Source organism: Pagrus pagrus (assembly GCF_965226575.1).
Source record: "Pagrus pagrus genome assembly, chromosome: 11".
NCBI lineage: Eukaryota > Metazoa > Chordata > Actinopteri > Spariformes > Sparidae > Pagrus > Pagrus pagrus.
This window is the reverse complement of record NC_140195.1, coordinates 11,735,934-11,755,792: the sequence shown is the minus strand read 5'-3', so window position 1 is coordinate 11,755,792 and position 19,859 is coordinate 11,735,934. Positions and strand designations below refer to the sequence as shown.

General features: G+C 40.5%; 2 protein-coding genes across 5 annotated transcripts; one reads left to right on the top strand and one right to left on the bottom strand.

Moving 5' to 3' along the window:
• Positions 1 to 699: 699 nt before the first annotated feature.
• LOC311265157 (glycerol-3-phosphate dehydrogenase [NAD(+)], cytoplasmic) lies at positions 700 to 8,072 on the top strand. The gene is made up of 8 exons (XM_084366509.1): positions 700 to 932; positions 2,164 to 2,341; positions 2,685 to 2,825; positions 3,420 to 3,558; positions 4,353 to 4,465; positions 6,105 to 6,341; positions 6,824 to 6,930; positions 7,038 to 8,072. The coding sequence occupies exons 1-8, from the start codon at positions 889 to 891 to the stop codon at positions 7,132 to 7,134; spliced, it is 1,056 nt and encodes a 351-aa protein (XP_084222635.1). The 5' UTR covers positions 700 to 888; the 3' UTR covers positions 7,135 to 8,072.
• A 1,009-nt stretch (positions 8,073 to 9,081) lies between these two features.
• On the bottom strand, positions 9,082 to 19,837 carry g6pd (glucose-6-phosphate dehydrogenase). 4 transcript variants are annotated; one of them, XM_084366862.1, is made up of 14 exons: positions 19,763 to 19,797; positions 17,363 to 17,410; positions 17,125 to 17,246; positions 14,835 to 14,872; positions 14,624 to 14,732; positions 13,936 to 14,153; positions 13,368 to 13,526; positions 12,071 to 12,196; positions 11,730 to 11,823; positions 11,426 to 11,612; positions 11,096 to 11,331; positions 10,639 to 10,715; positions 10,314 to 10,406; positions 9,082 to 10,228 (listed from the first exon to the last, which is right to left on the bottom strand). In XM_084366862.1, the coding sequence occupies exons 1-14, from the start codon at positions 19,782 to 19,784 to the stop codon at positions 10,138 to 10,140; spliced, it is 1,620 nt and encodes a 539-aa protein (XP_084222988.1). In that variant the 5' UTR covers positions 19,785 to 19,797; the 3' UTR covers positions 9,082 to 10,137. The 4 variants fall into 4 exon arrangements, with proteins under 4 accessions (XP_084222988.1, XP_084222990.1, XP_084222989.1 ...); XM_084366864.1 differs by lacking the exon at positions 19,763 to 19,797 and adding an exon at positions 19,575 to 19,729; XM_084366863.1 differs by lacking the exon at positions 17,363 to 17,410 and having other exon boundaries at positions 19,763 to 19,837.
• Between the last annotated feature and the right edge of the window lie 22 nt (positions 19,838 to 19,859).

Genomic DNA, 19,859 nt, shown 5'->3' with positions numbered 1-19,859 from the left:
AATATAAGACAGTGAAAATACGTTATTATAAAGACCACGCAACCAACAGTCGTGTAGGTGACGTCATCTCGTTGAGTGGTCAACAACACCTGCTACTACCCTGTCACATAACTGCAGTCGTCAATATGACCAGATTTATTATGATAATACCTTTTCTGTGCCAGGTTGGCAGCCATATTGTGTTGGTGACGCGCGTTGAGCGAGATGATGGAGTTCACTGACCATTTTAACACTAGACTAAAACTAATTACGACAAAACGGCGACTTTTTTGATTTGGAAAATTATCTTTTGAACTGACAAACATCATATGTGAAGGTCACGGCACAATGGCTGTTCTATTGCACTTTTCCGTGTCAGAGGTAACTTTTTGTACAATGGGACGTACTATGAGTGACATCACTGGAGGTAATTTATCAGATTACACCCAGCTTCCTCTGGAGACACACAACACTTCATACCACTTTTCTTTTTACATATGCAGCAGCACTCCTGAACACCTGTAAACACACTGTAATGTGTAAAAACGGTGGAGTTAACCTTTAACTAAATGAATATTGCAGATTACTGAATCTTCATGAATAACACAACTTCCCAGGTTGTCCACAGCTGTAAGGACTCCACGAAGCAGAGCTGTGCGCACCATAAAACATATGGTGATGCAAGTCTGGAGACTTCTGTCCCATTAACCCTGAGCCTGCTAACCTCTGTAGTCGATCAGTGACCAGACTTGGACCCTGCTTCACTGGGCGGGCCAGTGTCGGCCCTCACAAGGGCCAATAACAGGAGGCTGCCTGCTGCCTGGCTGTCGGTGCGTTACATAACCTCACTGCAGGTCCTCAGCGGCGCTCAGTGTAGTTCACCTCCACTCATCGCTTTACCTCTCCACGATGGCAGCTCCGAAGAAAGTCTGCATCATCGGCTCCGGAAACTGGTGAGTTGTCGTGTGGATGTACCGAGCTGTAAACTGCCGGGGTGTTAAATACGGCTAACTTTGTGGTGCGTTGCCATCAATTGTGTGTTGCAGATTGCTCGTTAACCCGGTGCCGTTGCTAGCCAACTTAGCATCACTGGGCAGCTAACGTTAACTAGCCGCATTTTTATCTATGATAACGTCCAGTTTGACTTGACACCATGAACTACTAGTAAATAACGTTTGGTCAGCTGCAACACAAGTTTAGTGTCGATTAGAGTAACATACTGTGAATCTGGCTGAGTGTGCAGAAAACTGGCCACATGTCAGTCACGATTAATGGGATTTCGTGGTCATGCAGTCTCACTGTGTCAGCAACATGTTAGCTCACTCTTATTAGCACCTCCCCAGCAGAAATATGTTAAAGTTGTTTTACAGACATCATTTTAAAACGCACACCGACAGTGGGCATGGCTGTACATGATTGCCAATAGGAGACTTCAGGGCGTTTTTCCATCTGTGTGAAACCAAACGCCAAACTCCATTTAACAATCGGGTGGTTTTAAGGTACCATGTTGACGTTAAAATACATTTTAATGTGGCAAAACATAATTTATGGGCTTGAATACACCCTTAATGTCCTCTCGTGAATTCGGCATGTAGTAACAGATTGATTTTATTTGATAACCTCTCTTTTTGTACAGGTCTGTAGCTGTTGTTGGGGAAAATAAAACTTGGAAGCTTTAAGCTCATTCATGCTGTATGCATTGTTTTTATGCCGAATTGGTGTGTTGTCTTCGATTTATCCGAAGATTGCCTCAAAATCACGTTTAACCTAATTTAACATCACTGTTTCGTAAAGGAACTTGAAATCAGAAGATTTTCCCAATGGAGTTTGGCCCACTTCTCCACAACAGATTAATCATGGAGGGCAGATAGTCACATTTTTCAGCTTATCTCGAGTACAACAGCAGCTGATGATGATCAAAGAGCAACAAGTAGACAACACATGAGTAGTGATGACAACTCCAGCAGTCACGTGATAGTAAAAAATCTGTCTAACCTCAAGAATCAGAAGGCAAAATCGCTGCATCTCGGATCATTTCAAGCACCTTACTTTATCATCTCCTTTGGACCTACGCTGACTGTTTTCTTGCCATGTTACTTTAAGTTTACACTGCATTTTATTTGCAGTGTCACTTGTAACATGATACGTAAATTAAATACTAACTTCTGACTGTTAACAATGCAGGGGTTCTGCCATCGCCAAGATAGTGGGTGCCAATGCTGCTCAGAATTCAAAATTCGACACCACCGTAAACATGTGGGTGTTTGAGGAGATGGTGAACGGGCGCAAACTGACTGAAATAATAAACACTGACCATGAAAATGTGAAGTACCTCCCTGGGCACAAGCTACCAGCAAATGTGGTAAGAAGCCATTAGTTTCTCACCGTTTAACAGTGATTCAATTTTCTGCCTGTTGCTTTGCTTATGTGTGTAGTGGATGGTTGCGCTGTATTGTCCAAAAATGCTTCTCATTTTCTGCATAATGTGTGCAGATGCATTATGCTTTGTTCTGGCTGCCTTTTTAAATAGCTTCTGCCATCGCCGCCTCCATGATAGATTGAATCTTATCACAATGCATGTAACCATGGTAATATCGGTTTTCTGACTGTGCTCCTAAACCAGGATTTTACACCAGCTGTAATGTAGGTTGCATCAGACGGTAATGTGTGTCATATCTCTCACAACATCATTCCTTCCTCCTCAGCTGGCCATCCCAGACCTGGTGGATGCGTCCAGCTCTGCAGACATCTTGGTGTTCGTGATCCCGCACCAGTTTGTCGGGAGAGTGTGTGACACCATCAAGGACAAGATAAAGTGCGACGCCGTGGGGATATCCCTCATCAAGGTTCGACTTTGTTCTTGTGCTCTATGAATTTTTCACCTTCTTCCTCTGATTTTTGGTGTGATGCTATATAGTGTTTTATGACTCATACAGTCTTTGACCAGGTGGTAGTGAATGTGGGAGACATTGAATTGTGACATGAATTACACGCATGATTTTTGTCAATTTAAAAGATAACATTGACTCGAGAAAGTCGCAGTTTGTCATAAAGCTCATCAAGACACCCAACAGTCGCATGATGCTGTCTTGTTTGACGCCTCACCTTTTTAGCCCTCTCTCTGTGCCGAGGTGACGGCCATGTTGGTGACAAATATTGAGTGAGACGTTGTAGTTCACTGAGCTGTTCCACAAGAAACTAAATGTATTTGACCATCTTTGGTCAAAGTGAGACTTTCTTGACTTGAAATGATATTTTAAATTGACAAACGTGTAATTCACATCACAGTTCAGGGTTAGGAAACGTATTTGCCTCTACCGTACACATTTGTTCTGAAGATATGCGGACCCATGGGGAGCACCAGAAGGGGCTGGACCTTGCCTGTCTGGAGTGTGGTATGGACTAATGTAAATACGCCGCCTGTGTTTTTGTTCCTCCAGGGTGTCGACGAGGGGCCTGATGGACTTAAACTGATCTCAGATGTGATCCAGGAGAAGCTTGGGATCACCATGAGTGTGCTGATGGGAGCTAACATTGCCAATGAGGTCGCCGATGAGAAGTTTTGTGAGACCACCATTGGTTAGTCTGATCTCTGTGTTGCATGTTTTTTTTTTAAAGCAACATTATGTAACTTTTTGTAAACCTTTAGTTCATGTCAATGGTTCAGTGTCTTGTAATAGGGTGAATGGTGTCTCTGTCTCAGCCACTCCGCCACCCCTATCACTTGTTTCTGCACTATGTAACTTCAGTGAGATGGTAGGATCAGCGTTACATGTTAACTTCAACATGCACGTTTTCATCACATAACATTGTTATGATGTAATGAGTTTTGTTTGTAGTCAGCACCTACATTACATCTGACAAACTGTTACAGACCTGGGATTTGTATTTACGACAGTGGTGCTGCACTGCCAAATTCTACCTAATATTGCTTTAATTAGCACAAAGTTGCACTTCGATCAGGATTTAAAGATGTGATAAGCCGGTTTCAGCCTTGAAGCAGGAAGTACGTTTGTTGCAGTTTGTTCTCGAGCTCTCTGCGTCGTCAGCACGATGGGGTGAAAGTTTAATCTGTTGTGTAAATGTCAGAGTGTTCTGGTTCAGTTTGACATTTGCCTGATCTGCACCACATTCTTCGTGGGATTTATTATTAGTGTAGAGCTGGAACACTAACCTGTTTTTTACAGGATTAATATTTGTTGGATCAGGGCTGGGAAATGTAACTCGTTGGAGGCCTTCAGCTGTATTCTAGATGCAAAGTCACTGTGTTTTAATCGTGACTCTTGATTAACAAATGTTTAAATGGTGGTATCTGCCACAATATGTCATTTTTAGAGACGCCTTAAGATAAACCGGGTTTTTTCTGCTTTCAGGATGCAAGAATAAAGACCACGGGGCTCTCCTGAAGGAACTCATGCAGACCAACAACTTCAGAGTCACTGTCGTAGAAGAGTACGATGTGGTGGAAATCTGTGGAGCCCTGAAGGTCAGTTTTTATTACAAAACACAGAAAAAGCATTCAGGAAAAGTGGGGTTCTTGCCTCTTATTTCTTACATTTCAACTTTCGCAGCAGTTTGCTAACATTACTGTGATGCAACATGGAAAACAGCTTAGCCAGACAAGTATCCATTTAGCAATCACAACAGCTGCAAAGCTCTCTGCAGCTCTGTCTTTGTGCACTGGGCAAAATGTCAGAAACAAAAACGATTGCACTTAGTTTCATTCCACCACTGAAGCCTTGTCAAATATAAAACGTATTTGTAAAGGTAAATTTGCTCGATTTATGTACATGAGCTTACACAACCAATAAAAGACTGCTGATAAATTATAGAAAGGGACTTTTAGTTTGGTTTCTGAGCAACAACACCGACTGAATAAATCTCCTGGGATGCATGCCCAAATGTCTAATAAAACATAAAACGTTGTAATCACAGTATTCAAAGGCACAAATATATTATTTTACATCTGCTCAACAGTCAAAGTGTCAGCCCATATTTCCAGATTTATGTTTTGTTTAGCAGGCAAACTGAGGAGCGAATATTTGTGAGTTAAAAGCCTTCAGGCATTTGTCATCTCAATATTAACATGTTGAGATGCAACTTGTAACCAGAGGTGGGTAGTAGTGAGTTACATTTACTCCGTTACGTGTACTTGAGTAACCTTTTGAGAAGTTGTAGTTTTAATGCAGCATACTGATGTAGATATTTTTTTTTTTTTAAGAAAAATCATTACTTTTACTCCATTAAACAAGTATTTTGTTTGTTAATTTACTTACTGCTCAAGTACTGCCGTACTCTACCTCAAGTACTTATTGTGATGACTACTTTCACCTCTACTTGATTAATTGTTTTTTTAAGGAACAGTACTTTACTTGAGTACCGTCTTTGGCTACGCTACTCTGCTTGTAACTACGCGTAGCAAATAATAAAAGATTGAGCAAAAATGCCAAAACAATCTGATCCCAGCTCCTCACACTAGAGGATTTGCTGCTTTTCTTTGTTTTAGTACGTCATTGTAAACGGAACATCTTTGAGTTTTGGACTGTTTGTCAAACAAAACAAAAAAAAACAATTTCAAGGCATCACGTTGGACTCTGGGAAATTTTAATTGGCAAATTTTTCAATATCTGTTAACATTTGACGAAACCATTTTTAAAAAAAATTCAGATTAGTTAATAATGAAAATAATCTGCAATAAAGTCGCAGCGCTATACTAAATAAAATATACCATGCAAGTAATGAAATGGCGTTATTCTGCACAGATGCTTCATGAACCTGGCTTAATGATTTAATAACTTGGTGAGAGGGACAGTGTTGTTTGAGGCTATGTTTCTATTGCTTCAATTATTTTGGGGCATTGATAGATAAAAGATGAGGTTATTTAGCTTTCACCTCTATCAAACATGGGGTACGCTAAACTTCTAAAACGCTTAAAGGGAGGCACCATGATTAATGCTCCAAATATAATTGAAAATTTGATTTATGTTCCCGTTCATTAATAATTCAACAGTATTTGAATGCTGTTATTATCCCTGAGGTGGTTTGTATTCTTTAAGTATCCAGGTGATTTCAGTTCTTGTATCTGCAGTCTTTACCGACACTTTTCCTCCTCTTTCGCCCCTCAGAACATTGTTGCGGTCGGTGCAGGTTTCTGTGACGGTCTGGGCTTCGGGGACAACACGAAGGCAGCTGTGATCAGGTTGGGCCTGATGGAGATGATCGCCTTCGCCCGTATTTTCTGCACTGCCGGGCCCGTGTCCTCGGCAACGTTCCTGGAGAGCTGCGGCGTGGCTGACCTCATTACAACCTGCTACGGCGGCCGAAACCGCAAAGTAGCCGAAGCTTTTGTGAAGACGGGGAAGGTGAGAGCTTAGATTTTTGAATATGTCTACTCTTTTTCAGAAGAGGGAATATGTACAATGTATTTGAATTCAACCAAACTAGCAGTTGGCATTAGATGTCGCTGTTGTGTAGATCTCAAGGACGCTCGCAAAGCAACACAGTATATGAAATAAGCACAGCAGAAAAGGTCAGATGGGTCAGACCATCATGTTTTACTATATATCTTTAAACTTTACAGTTACGGCTGAAATGACAACACATTTAAACAAGTTTGCCAGTTTCTCATGTCTCCTCAATGCTAATCAACTGCAAGTTGTCCACCCAGAAGTGACTGTGATTCAGTCTATCGCCCAGGCTTAGGACACAAAAAACAAATTATTTATTAGACTGAAATGTATTTTGTCCTGACGAATGTGAGCGGCGAAAGCTTGTAAAATCAACCCTTTTACCATTTTTAACAAGAGTTCACACTCATGCATGTCATGTTTCCTCTCTTGCTCAGTCCATCGAGGAGCTGGAGAAAGAGATGCTGAACGGTCAGAAGCTGCAGGGACCAGCGACAGCAGCTGAGGTCTATCTCATCCTCAATCACAAAAACCTAATTGACAAGTAAGTTGAGCAGCAACACGACACACGCAATCACTGGTTCTGGTTAGAAAAGGCATCAATCATCGAGCGTTATTCTTGCACTCAACGATACCTCCTCCTTCCTCCAGGTTCCCACTGTTCAATGCAGTGTATCAGATCTGCTATCAGGGCCATCCAGTCACAGAGTTCATAAGCTGTTTGCAGAACCACCCCGAGCACATGTAAACTCAGCAAACTGACCAAGTGCCTTCTAAATGAAGAACATTATCGTTTCCTCACCTGTTACCCTGTCGGAAATAGATTTGGGATGACGGGTCACTCCGCAGCTGTCATGCAACCAGGTGGCTCCAGCCCAAAGTGAGTGGAGAAGTTGCATAACATTTGTGTGCTTGTTCAGCGCCAGTTCAACCACTTAATCCATAACATTCAATTTCTGACGTCTTTTAAGTGCTAAATGTTGGGCGTGTTTTGTTCCCCGTGTGATGGTCAGATAGCTCTTTTTGCCTGAGATTTTTTTGTTCATTCGAGCCGCATGAAATCAGAATGCATGGTGTCACTTTGTAGACAAATTGAAAACGCTAACGCAGACATCCAGACTTTACTGGATATCAAAATTATCACAATTTGATAGGAATTTTAGAAAACTTTTGATGACATTGACTCCCGTTTGTACAATGTTTATATGGCACCACATCATGCATTCAGATTTTGGCTGGGGCCAACCACTCAGGGCAAAGACCTATTGACATCCTTCTGTAGAGGGAATTATCTAACATTTATGTTGCCGTCCAGTGAAGGCCTGTCCACCACCACGAGTTGTTTAATTATAGATGTAATACCTCACTACGTTATGTCTTTGTATGCTCTAAAGTGTCTTACATAATTCACTATACTTCCTGTCTTGTACTGTATATTAACATACTGTCGAACGCACAGCAACTGTTTTTAACATAAAAATGCAAGTGCCTTAGAATGCACGGTTGCTAAGTCTTGAACATTGTCCTTTTTCTTTTTTGTCAAACCAAAGACTTAACAACGTCCGTCCGTCCACTCTGCCATTTGTCATTGTGACCCTGCCTGATCCTGTTTTCACTCAGTTAGGCTAATGTGTTTTGGAAATTATGTCATGTGTCTGTGAATAAATTAATTCAGTCATCAAATCACTGCTGAGATCATTTTTCACTCTCTCACATTAGCAAGGCAATCATCTCGATTGTTTTTACTGCACAGCAGCACAGTGGGAATCTTGGCAGGAAGAAATAACACCAGAATATTCTTTATAAAGAGTATTTTTATCTCCCATCTCTGTCTACATCTACAGAGAGATGGCTAGATATATATCTATAGATGGATATATCAATGTATAGGTCGATAACAGGAGAAAGACATTTTTCTCACACAGCCTCAAACTGTTTTTGATCTAGAGTAGCACTATGGAGCTGTTTTCTATGAGTAAGTCTCTGTTGTTTATCACAAGGCTACACATGAACACTATTCCCCTGCTCAACAGTTGACAGTAACATGCCAAGAAACGCAGCAATGTGCCAACAAAGGCAGGAAAGAAAAGGTAAACAGGGATGTAAACAATGTTGGATTTAAAGGACTTAAATGTTTTGAGGAGGCAAATACATTCAGCGCACTTGCATGCAATGTGTTTTGGTGAGTAAGACTGAATGTAAACTCTTGTTAAAGAAAGGTCACCTTTTAATGAGTCAGCCACATTGAATTTTAGTGCACATTACTTGTGAAAAAACAACCTTGAATCCTTGAAAGACACTGAGCAAAGGACAGAAAACTGATTCTGCACTCCACTGAAAACAAGCAAGAGAAAGTATTGCAGACGATGAAGGACAGATTCACTGTGTCACATACTGACTGAATCGCATTCAAAATGAATCACTTCAGACTCAAGGCACACCATTGTTGAGACTGGCTGTTTTTCTCTCCTGCAGGTCTGTGTGCTCAGCTAAACTAACCTCCTGCTGGCTCTAGCTTAATGTTTAGCGTTAATATATGAATGACACTGATCTGCCCATCTAATTTAGGATTTTATTTAAATGCTGCCGCCAATTTGAAAGAAAATCTTTCAGCATACACCTATCTTTACATAGTTTAGTGACCTGAGTGAAGCAAAAAACCCATCAGCACCACAGAGCATGAAACACACCAACAGAGAAGCAAAACTAGTTTATTACAAGTAGTGAAAATGTTTGCTTTACATGCAAGTATGCCATTAACAGCAGTATACAGTGCGTCATTACAAAGACATTCACTGTGGACCTGTGATTCACACCCCTGCTGTCTGGATGTTTTGAAATATGGAATGAATATCAGCAACTTAAATAAACTTAAAAATGTAAACAAAGGGAATTAAGCACAGAAGGAGGCTTCTAAACAAGACAGTGTGTTTTGCTTGTCCTAAGGACACTTAAGACTATTGCAGTATGAATGCTTTCAAGAGAAACTGCCTGCATTGCCCTTTTTACACCACAGAGTATTTCTCTTAAGCAGCCTTGGCAGAGGAGGCAAAAAGTGATTACGCTGTAATGAAGTTGTGAAAAGAAATGCTCTAAGTATAATAAATGCAGTCAAAGTGTAACAGTATTACAATCACAATGGTTACAAGAGACAGCAAGTGAACAAACATTCCTGTTGCTCCTCGTCTCATCGGCTGTGTTCAGTTACCATCTTTGGTACAGTACTTACAGTGGGTGATCGTGACTCAGCTGAGTGTTTTGTTATTGCTCTGCTCTGTTCTTGTTTCTCAGTTCTTCCATTTACCATCCTGACAAATTGAGACCGAATTACTGGAGACAGGGACGTACATGGAGCTACTTCATCAGACATTTATTTTGTTCACAAAAATATCCTGGTTCAGATTTTTTTGTTCCCTCTCCAACTGACTTGGTCCCACCTCTTGAATTAAGTACAGAAAGCTGCTCTGAATGTATGAATAAAAAAAACAATTCTACCGCCAAAACTGGAATAAGCACATGATGACAGCATGAATTCATAGATCTTTCGAATGTCTGATGAACTGGCTCCAAGGAATAATTGTTATACCTGAGAAATACTCATTGTCTCTTTCTTCTTTGCTGCTACTGTGATGGATCCACATGGTGGAAACACCTCCTTCCTCACTCAAGTGTTGGAACATTATACTGCTCACTTACCCTGCTGCACCCCACCTACTATCCTACTTCTACTCCTCTCTCATCTGATCATGATTCACAGTTTGTTAGGATTGACCCATTTGTAAGTGCCCTCATAGCGAAATCCAACTCTCTTCGCGAGGTCGTCTGCTTCTGTCGGCCCTCGGCTGTGAAGAAAAGAGAAACAGTTGTAATCAACTCTCGGCATTAAATTCCTCTTTGAATGAGGGTGAAATGAGCAACATTTCCTACCTTCCGTATTTGTAAGGAATAGGTTTGGGCTTCTCTTTGTCTATGTGATGAAGAAGAGGTGTGAAGATCCTCCATGCTTCCCTTAGTTCATCACTGCAGGGAGAAAAAATTATTCAATGTGTGGTGAAGGACATAACAGAGCAAGGAAAACAGAAGTAGAACGCAACAGTTTCCTTAATGCTCAGGCACAAATGATGCACAATGTCGCCATCTAGTGTGAAAAGCTGTGAGCTCACATAAAGCACATGCAACATACTATTTGAACAGACGGGTTTAGTTTACAAGTCATAACATGAGACAACAGTATTGTAAAACAAAGACAGACCTGCGTACAAAGTGCATCTGACTTCCACAGAAGACATCCAGGATGAGACGTTCGTAAGCGTCTGGAAGTTTCACATCCTATAAAACAATTTTGCAAGTAAAGAAATTTGAGATGTTACACGATAGCTTTATCTTTCCTTGTCCTGTCTTAAATTACTAGTTCGGGTTTTCTGTTTCATTCAATTGAAAGAGGGTATTATTGGCATTGAAAACAGGCGCTTCATTGCCAGAGCGAAGGTGAACTAAAAACAAAAATAACAAATATAGAATAGAAATATCTACAGATAACTAAAAATAACTTAAATAACTTGAAACAAACAATAACAAATAAGGGGGAACTCAAAAAAATAATAAAAGAAAGAAAACTACAACGTCTTGCTCCGTTTTTTTATGCCAAGTAGTTTTTGTGACATGATGGTGATAAAGTTTGCTGCATACATAAATCAACTTGAACCTGCCTTGTATCTGCTCTTGTAGGTGAGGTCCAGCTCAGTTTCCTCGGGGCTAAAGTACACGCCGGGTTTCTTGCTCATCATCTTGGCATAGACGGCCTCGTTGGGCTGCACACGCACCACCAGCTCGTTCCTGACACACTGATTTGCAAAAATGTCCCCCGGGACGTCTGTGAACTGCAGCCGCACCTCAGCTTTCCTCTCATTCAGAGCTTTTCCACAGCGAAGGATGAAAGGAACACCTGTGGAGTAATAATTTAAATGCCAATGCGTTATGAGAAAGAACGTGATGGTGTGAGATCAGGATTTGTTTTGTAAAGGGCACAGCATGTTTACCGTCCCAGCGTTCGTTGTGCACATAGAGTACAGCAGTGGTGAAGGTGGCCTGAGCTGATCCTTTAGGAACTGTTGGATCATCAAGATAACCCAGTTTGGCTTCTCCCTCTCCATCTGGATTGCCCACATACTGACCAAGCACCACGTCTGACATGGTCACTGGAGCGATGCACTTCAGCACCTTCACCTGCAAGAGGAGAGAGATCCTCCGTGTTCACACTGAGCAACATAAACCATAACACATCTCATTGTAGCATTGGAGGAGGTGTTGACAGTGTCGAGTCTCTAGCCGACAGTTTTGTACCTTTTCATCCCTGACGTCATCAGAGCTGGTGGATGCTGGTTTCTCCATGGCAACCAGGCAGAGCATCTGCAGCAAGTGATTCTGCATGACATCGCTGATCATGACAAAGAGAACAGATGGTCACACAAAAGACAGAGAGCAGATTGTGATCATGTTCAATAATATTAGAACTCATCACGTTTTAACTACTGTTAAACTGATCAAATCTATAGTATAATAATTTGCAGTGAGCTGCTAATGATTAATTAAACATTCAAAAAGGTAACACTGCACTGTAGCCCTCTTAATTTAGCTTTTATAACCCGTGTATAAATACAAATAAATGTTTGTTTTCCCCTCACCGGATGATGCCAAAATCATCAAAGTATCCTCCTCGTCCCTGAGTGCCGAACGGTTCCTTAAAGGTGAGAACGACACAGGCCAAACTGTCCCTGTTCCAGATTGGCCCGAAGATGCGGTTCCCAAACCTGCAAAGAACATCATGTAATCGCTCTCTGCTCAGCAGTGCACACAGCGTGAAAAGACAGCCGTTCATGACAACATGCATAACCATTTTCTCCTGGTTTGTTCTTGGTTGGAGGCTAATTTTGTGTTTTTCTTTGTATGATATTCACAGAGGCTTTTCTGAACCACAAACCAGCTGAAACTGAAGTGTTGCATAATTCAGATTAGTTTAAATCACCAGCGGATCTTAAATCTAAAAAGACCACACAAAGAATTACAATGCACAGGGAGAACGACCAACATTTATATAACAAATAAGAAACGTGCTGGTAGTAGTGTGTGTTTTGAGTTTGTTGCTCTGGCCCCAAAAAGACTGCACTGTGAAATATGGCATCCATGATCTAATTACTTGTCCAGTATTACTGCCAAACAGGACTTTCCAACACTACTCTATCCAAAAGAGGTTCTTCTCCATGTATTACAACTTATATTCTTCCATGTTTCTGGCGGTATATTTAAATTAGCTCACTCTCCAAATTATCCTCATCATTTATTTTATTAGTGGGTCTATCTACTGAATTGTTTATGGTTATTATCAGTCAAGCCCTCTGTGACTTCCTGTGCATGTTGACCAGCAAACTTTATCCCAGTTCACAGCAAATTGACTGTTTAATCTTAACAAGGTATCACATAATAGGGCGGTAACCTCTAGATAGCTCTGACTAAGAGGGCTAATATGCGATTATAAAATGAGTAATTCATCTTGATACATCAGAATTTTGATTTCTATACATGATTCATTTTTCCTCACTCTGACCATGTGCTTCTTTTAAAAAAAAAGCATATTTGCAATGATCCATGATTAAAATAAACAGTTTAATTTACATCCAGTATCTTTTTTCTCATCCTCACCACACCTAAAGAAGTAGCGGAGCTTAAAACTAACGACGTACATGTTTTTTTAAGTCTGTTACGTCTTACCAAACAATTGGTTCAGTCATAAGGAGTGCACAGCCCCATCTTTAAAAATTATAAGAAGCAATCATGATGTCGAGTTATTTCCATTATCTGCATCGAGTTGAAATCTTTCAAGAGAGAATCGTGATGCATCTAAGAATTATTTTTCTCCCCATCCCCTATTATATAATAAATATATGTGAGTTTAGCAAGTTTATCAAAAGATGGTTTTCTCACCTGAGCACCATGAGGTTCTGCACCATCTCCTTGCCCAGATAGTGATCAATACGATAGATCTGGTCTTCGGTGAAGAGGGAGGAGAGGTGAGTGGACAGCTCTTCAGAGCTCTGAAGGTCGTGTCCAAACGGCTTCTCTACAATTATCCTGCTCCAGCCTCTACACAACACACACACAAATGAACATTAGTTATTTGTTGTACATAATTGGGTTGAAAAATTGGGTTTCTACTTAAATAATGATATTGTGTCATTTCTTTTTGCACTCCTTGGGGCTGACTTGAGGTTTTCTGTTATTTAGTCAGCCCTCATCGAGGGAAATGGGGTGGACAAAACAATAGAAACACTTGAGTGTATGGTTGCACCTATGGAAGCAAATATATACCTATCTTCCATCTGTGAAAATCTAGGATAACATTGTATTGCAGGGATTTCTTTGTATGGCCTGAAATGCAACATACCTCAGTGAAAAATGGAGTTTTACATAAAATGGGCTGAACATTGTACATCCAAAAAAAACAAACAACAAGTAAACAGTGTGACACAGTAAGAGAAGTGTGTGCACTGACTTTGTGGCCATACAGCACTGCTTGATGTTCTTGGAAACATCATGGTAGACGGTGGGTGGCAGTGCCAGGTAGAAAAGACGGTTGGCCTCAGTTCCTCCTGGCAGAGAAAGGATGTGTGTGTTGAGTTTGGAGAAGGAAGTCTCATCTGCATATTTCCCACTGATGTACGTGTTCCTGCTGAAGAAGGCTGACAGCCGATCGGTTTCTGTATCCGTCACCTGAGTTAGAGGACAGGAACATTTATGGATTTAACAAGAACACATAAAAGGAGTAGAAAAGGAGGGGAAGGAAGACAGGTATGAGACGGGTGTGAGTGGTGGTGATGAGGGTGAGGTGGTTGTAAATTAATCATAAATGTAAAAAACAAGTGATGAGACAAATGGAGAATCAACTTGGTTTGAACCCTTTCATGCATGGTGTCCACTACAGTGGACAGACATTTGGAAGACATGTCTCAACCACTAAAGCCTTGTTCACAATTCCTGTTGATTATCATCTGTATATCTCTTTGGCATTTTGAGATATGAACAGGTAATAAATCATCTTTAACTAGGGCTGTCACGATATCAGATGTTAAACATAGGAATAGTTATTACATTTTTTAACACTATGCATATTTGTACCTAACCTCCCCTTCAAAAAATCTGTTCCATTTTAAAAAGGTGCATATCAAAAAGTCCAGTTGTACCTTCAGGTATGGCATGCAAGCAGTCCGAATGGCATCAACTGTCAAGTCAGAGCGAGCAAAGCCCACAAAATACGTCTGCTCAGGGAGGAGTCCGTCTCTGAACAACCACCTGCGTAGGAATACAGAAACATTTGGTTCATTACATCCAACCTCTTTCCACAGGCTCTTCTGTTATGTAACAGCCTTTCACTGGGGTCAGAGGTTCACTCACCATAGAGTCGGGTAGATTTTCTTCTTGGCCAGATCACCCTACAGATGCAGAACACAATCAGAAATATGATGAAACATGAAAAAAATAAAAAACTTCAGAATCACTAGGATGTGTTTTGGAGTTACTTTGCTCTTATTGAGCTCATGCACTCTGCCACAGTGGTAATTATTTTCCATGACACAATAAGTCTAAAGATGCTGCAGTACCACAGGTCACACCATCTGGCAACAGGTAAGTAGGCTACTTTGGCTTATTGAGAATTGCGCAATCTTAGTAATCCACTAAATGCAATGTGCCACCCAGCAACAGACAGCCTGGAGACAAAAGACTGTCCGGGTGTTTACTGGAGTCATGCTGAAGAACCTGTTGCTTAGTGGCTTAACTCTAAGAATGCAACAGAATCTTGGTTGTGTTTAATGTATACTAAATATAAAAAAGGACTTGTATGACGACCTGAGGGAAACATCAATACGGACAGCACAGAACATTACAAGTCAACTTAATTAAAAGCAATTCCCACAACAGTAGACTGGTGGCCTACATAACAACCTGGCATCCCCCTTTTAGGCTCTCTATCCCTCAGCTGGGAATTCCTCAACTTGTAACCTCGCTAATTTGTTTAAGACTGTGTTTAAAATAATAACTGTAAATGAGAGGAACTGAAAAGAGATGTGTAACTTTAATGTCACACGTTGATCCAGAAGTTGGTAATTAATTTGAGTTGAACTGGTAAGCACAATTTCCTACAATGGCAAAGCACAAACTTGTTGAACTTGCTGTATCATCATGAAGCCGCAGTAACTGTTGAATTAATCACAGTAGGTAAAAGTGTGTAAACAAAGAGGGACTGTTTGTATACACTTGGTGATAAACATAAAAGGGCTGTTTTAAAAAGCAGCACACCCATTTAATCAGCTGCAGCAACACGTATCCACAAAACAAGCACAAGCAGAGTGAGATTGCACTCAACCCGTCCCTTCCCTCGACCTTCCTGTGCCTCACACTGAAAGAGAAACGCTGACTGTCAGTGACACTGCAAAAATCAGCAAGAGTGGCGCTCTTCTCTCCAGAGAGAACAAACAGTGCAAGAGAAAGAAAAATGACTTTAGCCTGACTAAATATTCAGCACATAAACCTACACCATTGTTTTGCTTTTTGCTTTTCTTTTCAGTATCCTTGAGGATGATAAAAAGATAAGAAAAAGGTTCTTTTGACAAATTGTTTTGCGGTGAAACCCGAGCTGTTGGTGACAGATAAAATGTTAGTTTGAGTAAAAGTTTACCTGTTCTGATAGACACAACAAGGCTTCATTGTTGTTTTCATTTACAACAGTGTAAGGCATGTCTTATTTAAAATATAAAAGAAGGAACAGGAAGAACACACATTTGGGCAGATTGAAGCCCTGATAAAGAAAGAGAGGGCAAAGAGAAAAAAGAAATGATGTAACAAAGAAATGAGGAAACGGGTTTCACAATTCCCAAAATGGTTCCTGAACTCAACACCTGAACCGTATGAGGTAATAGTAAACAGTGAAAAAGGGACATCTGTTACTACATTACCAGGATGGACTACCTATTATAGAATTTACTGAGCAGTACAACAACCAAACTTTTGGGTATGATTAGCGATGGGCATTGAATGCTGATATTCAGTCTGTGCTTTGTCAGAGTAGTTCAGTTATTCTTTGTAGAACGTACGATATAAATAAAAATATTGTTAAATTGACTACTGCATTACATTATAAACTTTGTGTATTATTAATACAATAATACATTTCAGGGGTGTGTTTTAATTTACTAAATGAACACACAACGTTTCTAGCAATGTGTTTTTGCTACCCTTTTTGAAGTCATAATTATTACACACATTGCAACGATAAGCAAAGAGGAACCTTGAGTTCGCTGTCTCAGTTTGAGGCTTTTGAAATCTCAGACTGAGTGGTGATGTTTGCATAAGCTTGGTGAAATCGGTTTCAACATTCCCTTAAATAACATAATGCGCTATTATTGCAGTATTTCAAAGATTGCAACACTTTTCTTGAAGTTATGGCCAACAATTCTTGCCTGCACCGCAAATGTGCTAAAAATGATATTAAAAAAGGAAAACAGAAACATTACATGCTCCTGAAGTTTTTTTAAATTTTGAAATCACCCAGTAACTTTTTCTCTGTGATGAGGACTTTTCCACGCCAGTAGACCTTTCATATCATTTCGAAGGTGTACAATCCATAATGTGTCCTATATATAAAAAAATCACTGACTAGCTCACTACCCCCCTCCCCTGCTCTCACCGATGCTCCCATGATGATGAAGATGTGAGCGTCGGACTGGTGGAACTCCTCATCTTCATGCAGCTCCTTCCTCAGCTCCCCAAACACCTCAGAGCGAGAGAGGGGGATGTTGGCCATTTTCTCTGAACAGCAGACAAAAAGAAAATCCAGTTTAAAAAGAATAGAAATAAAATGTAAAAAATAACAATGTTCTTTTACACAGCACAAGACACAAGACGCCACACAAGAAGACTGTAACCTTCAGGAATAGGTTGTTTGCAGTTGTGTGATTCCGGTGATGGTAGGGCTGAAGTGAAAAGCAGAATAGACGAGATGAAGGAAAGTTAGTTATCGCTGCTACGTATTGTGGTACGGTTATAGGGGTGCAAACTCCAGCAAAAGAAAGAAAAGAAAACCCCAACAACTTTAGCATTTTCAAAGTAAGGAAACAAAGTTAACTTTTTCATTATCTGAGCCTGCTCCACCTGATGGCAGATGAAGGTCCCCATCTACTTCAGTTGTTTAGGGGAATGCTGCACCGCTGTGTTACTGTGAAGCTCCAGAAATGTTTTGTGGACTACAAACTTCACCCGCCTTTCCATCAGCATTGTGGTGAGTAGATAACGACTGAATTTTTATTTCTGAGTCAACTTCTCCTTTAAGGCATTTAGACACCCAAAATGGGAGTATGAACCTGAAAATTAGCTTAATATGGGACCTAAGAAATATAAAAATGTGAAAACATTTGTGAGTGCTCACCTAATATTTGAATTCAAAAGACTTTCTCCTCACTTGCAACACCTTAAGGGCCTTTTATCAGACAATAGTCTGCTGAGTCTTCCGGTTTCCCTTTTTGAATGAAGAATACAGACTACAGCTTTCTGGTGTTATGGAGAGTTGTTTCCTCTAACGCAGATGCAGAAAGTATGAGCTAGCAAGCTGTTGGCTATAGTGTTTGCAGTGTGTTGAAGTGCAGGTCTGAAATGTTAAAAAGGCAAAATATAAGGGCAGCGGGTATAGTACACAGCGAGTTGAACCATTCCTGCCTTTGTTTTGCATAAACAGCCTGTTGAAACTTGCATGAGTCAGATAATCCAACACAGCAAACAAGTTTGCATTCATATAGTTCAATGTGATATAACTATGTAAATGTAAACTAATATATACCGTATACTGCTCCTATTTTTTCCCAATGGACTAATCTTAAATATGATTTGACACTTGAATACATGGATACAACTGGGATTGACATTTTTCACCACTTTCTGACATTTTTTATTGAGAAAATAATCGCAAGATCAATAATGAAATTAACTTAATTGACAAGTAAAATCAGTAGTACTAGCCCTTTACTTCGTCCATTATTCAACATTCAAAGATAGGTAGCTGCATATTTGAGAAAAATGACAAAATATATACACTTAACTGATTAACCAAGAGCTGCAATGATTAGACGATTGATCAATTAGTTGATCGATCGAAAACTGACTAATAATTTTGATATGCAATTTATTCTTTTTAGTAATATTTGTGTGAATACAACTGGGATGGGCATTTTTCACCACTTTCTGACATTTTTTATCTAAAAAATTTTAAAAACAAATCAGATTACACTTTCTAAAACACAGATTGATTATCTGAAAATGGCTCGCATGTCATTTTAACTTAATGGTCTATAACAAACAAAACCATTGGTACTAGCCCTCCACTTCCTCCATTGTCCACCATTCAAAGATAAGGATCTGCATATTTTTAGACAAACTTAGATTTCCTTGTGACTCAATCCAAGTGTTAACACATCAGCCGAAAAACAGGAAGTACTTCTTTTTTCAGTAATGCACCACTGACTTCTTGTTTTGTTTCACCTCCAACTCATCCTGCAGCGCACATCTGATAAACTTTAAGACAGCTGACAAACATAAGGAGTCATGTCAGGTAACACGTGCACACCATCCTCAACATATAGTAAAACAACACTCATACACATTCGCACGTGGATTTCTGTCAGATGGTCTCTAGCTCCCAAAAATAGCCTGACACACACACACACACACACACAACAAACTATAATGATATTAGTCAAATCCTCCAACAAATCCTGTAAATAGAGGGCTAAACCTCACTGCATAACACCGGGATAAAACTGGACACGTTGGGCTAACATAGCAAGATAACACAGGCTGACATGTTGATGCTCATGAGTGGATAGTTAGCTTCTAACAACCAGGGTGAAACAACTCACATTATAGCGCTGTTAAACTCGGCTTTAATACGCATTTTCTCGTGCAGGGATAACACTAAAACCGCCCAGTCATCAGGTCTAAGCTTCACATGCTGTTATGACAACATGACCTGACAAGCGACGACTGAGAAGTGCTGCTAGCAAGACAACGCCTAGCTTACAGCCGGCTACAGGCGAGGACCAACGGTTCACAGAAGAAGTTAGGGAGGTAAAAACTGCTGCTACTCACAAGTCCGATAACGAGATGACCCGGCTGTTAAACCCTAAACCGAGCCCGACGACAGAATACAGACTTTATGCACACACTCGCAGCGATAACAGCCGGGGCTGGTGCTGCGCATTTAAGAGGCCTGCCTACTTCCCCGTTCGGGTGACAAAGAGGAATTGAGAGATTTTATTGGTTTGAGAGAAACTCACCAGCGCTCGCTCGAGTTCCCATCACTGCCGAGTCCAGTGACGTCGCCGGCCCTGCAAGGTGGGCGTGGCCCAACTGTACACCAGCGCCCCCCCTCCC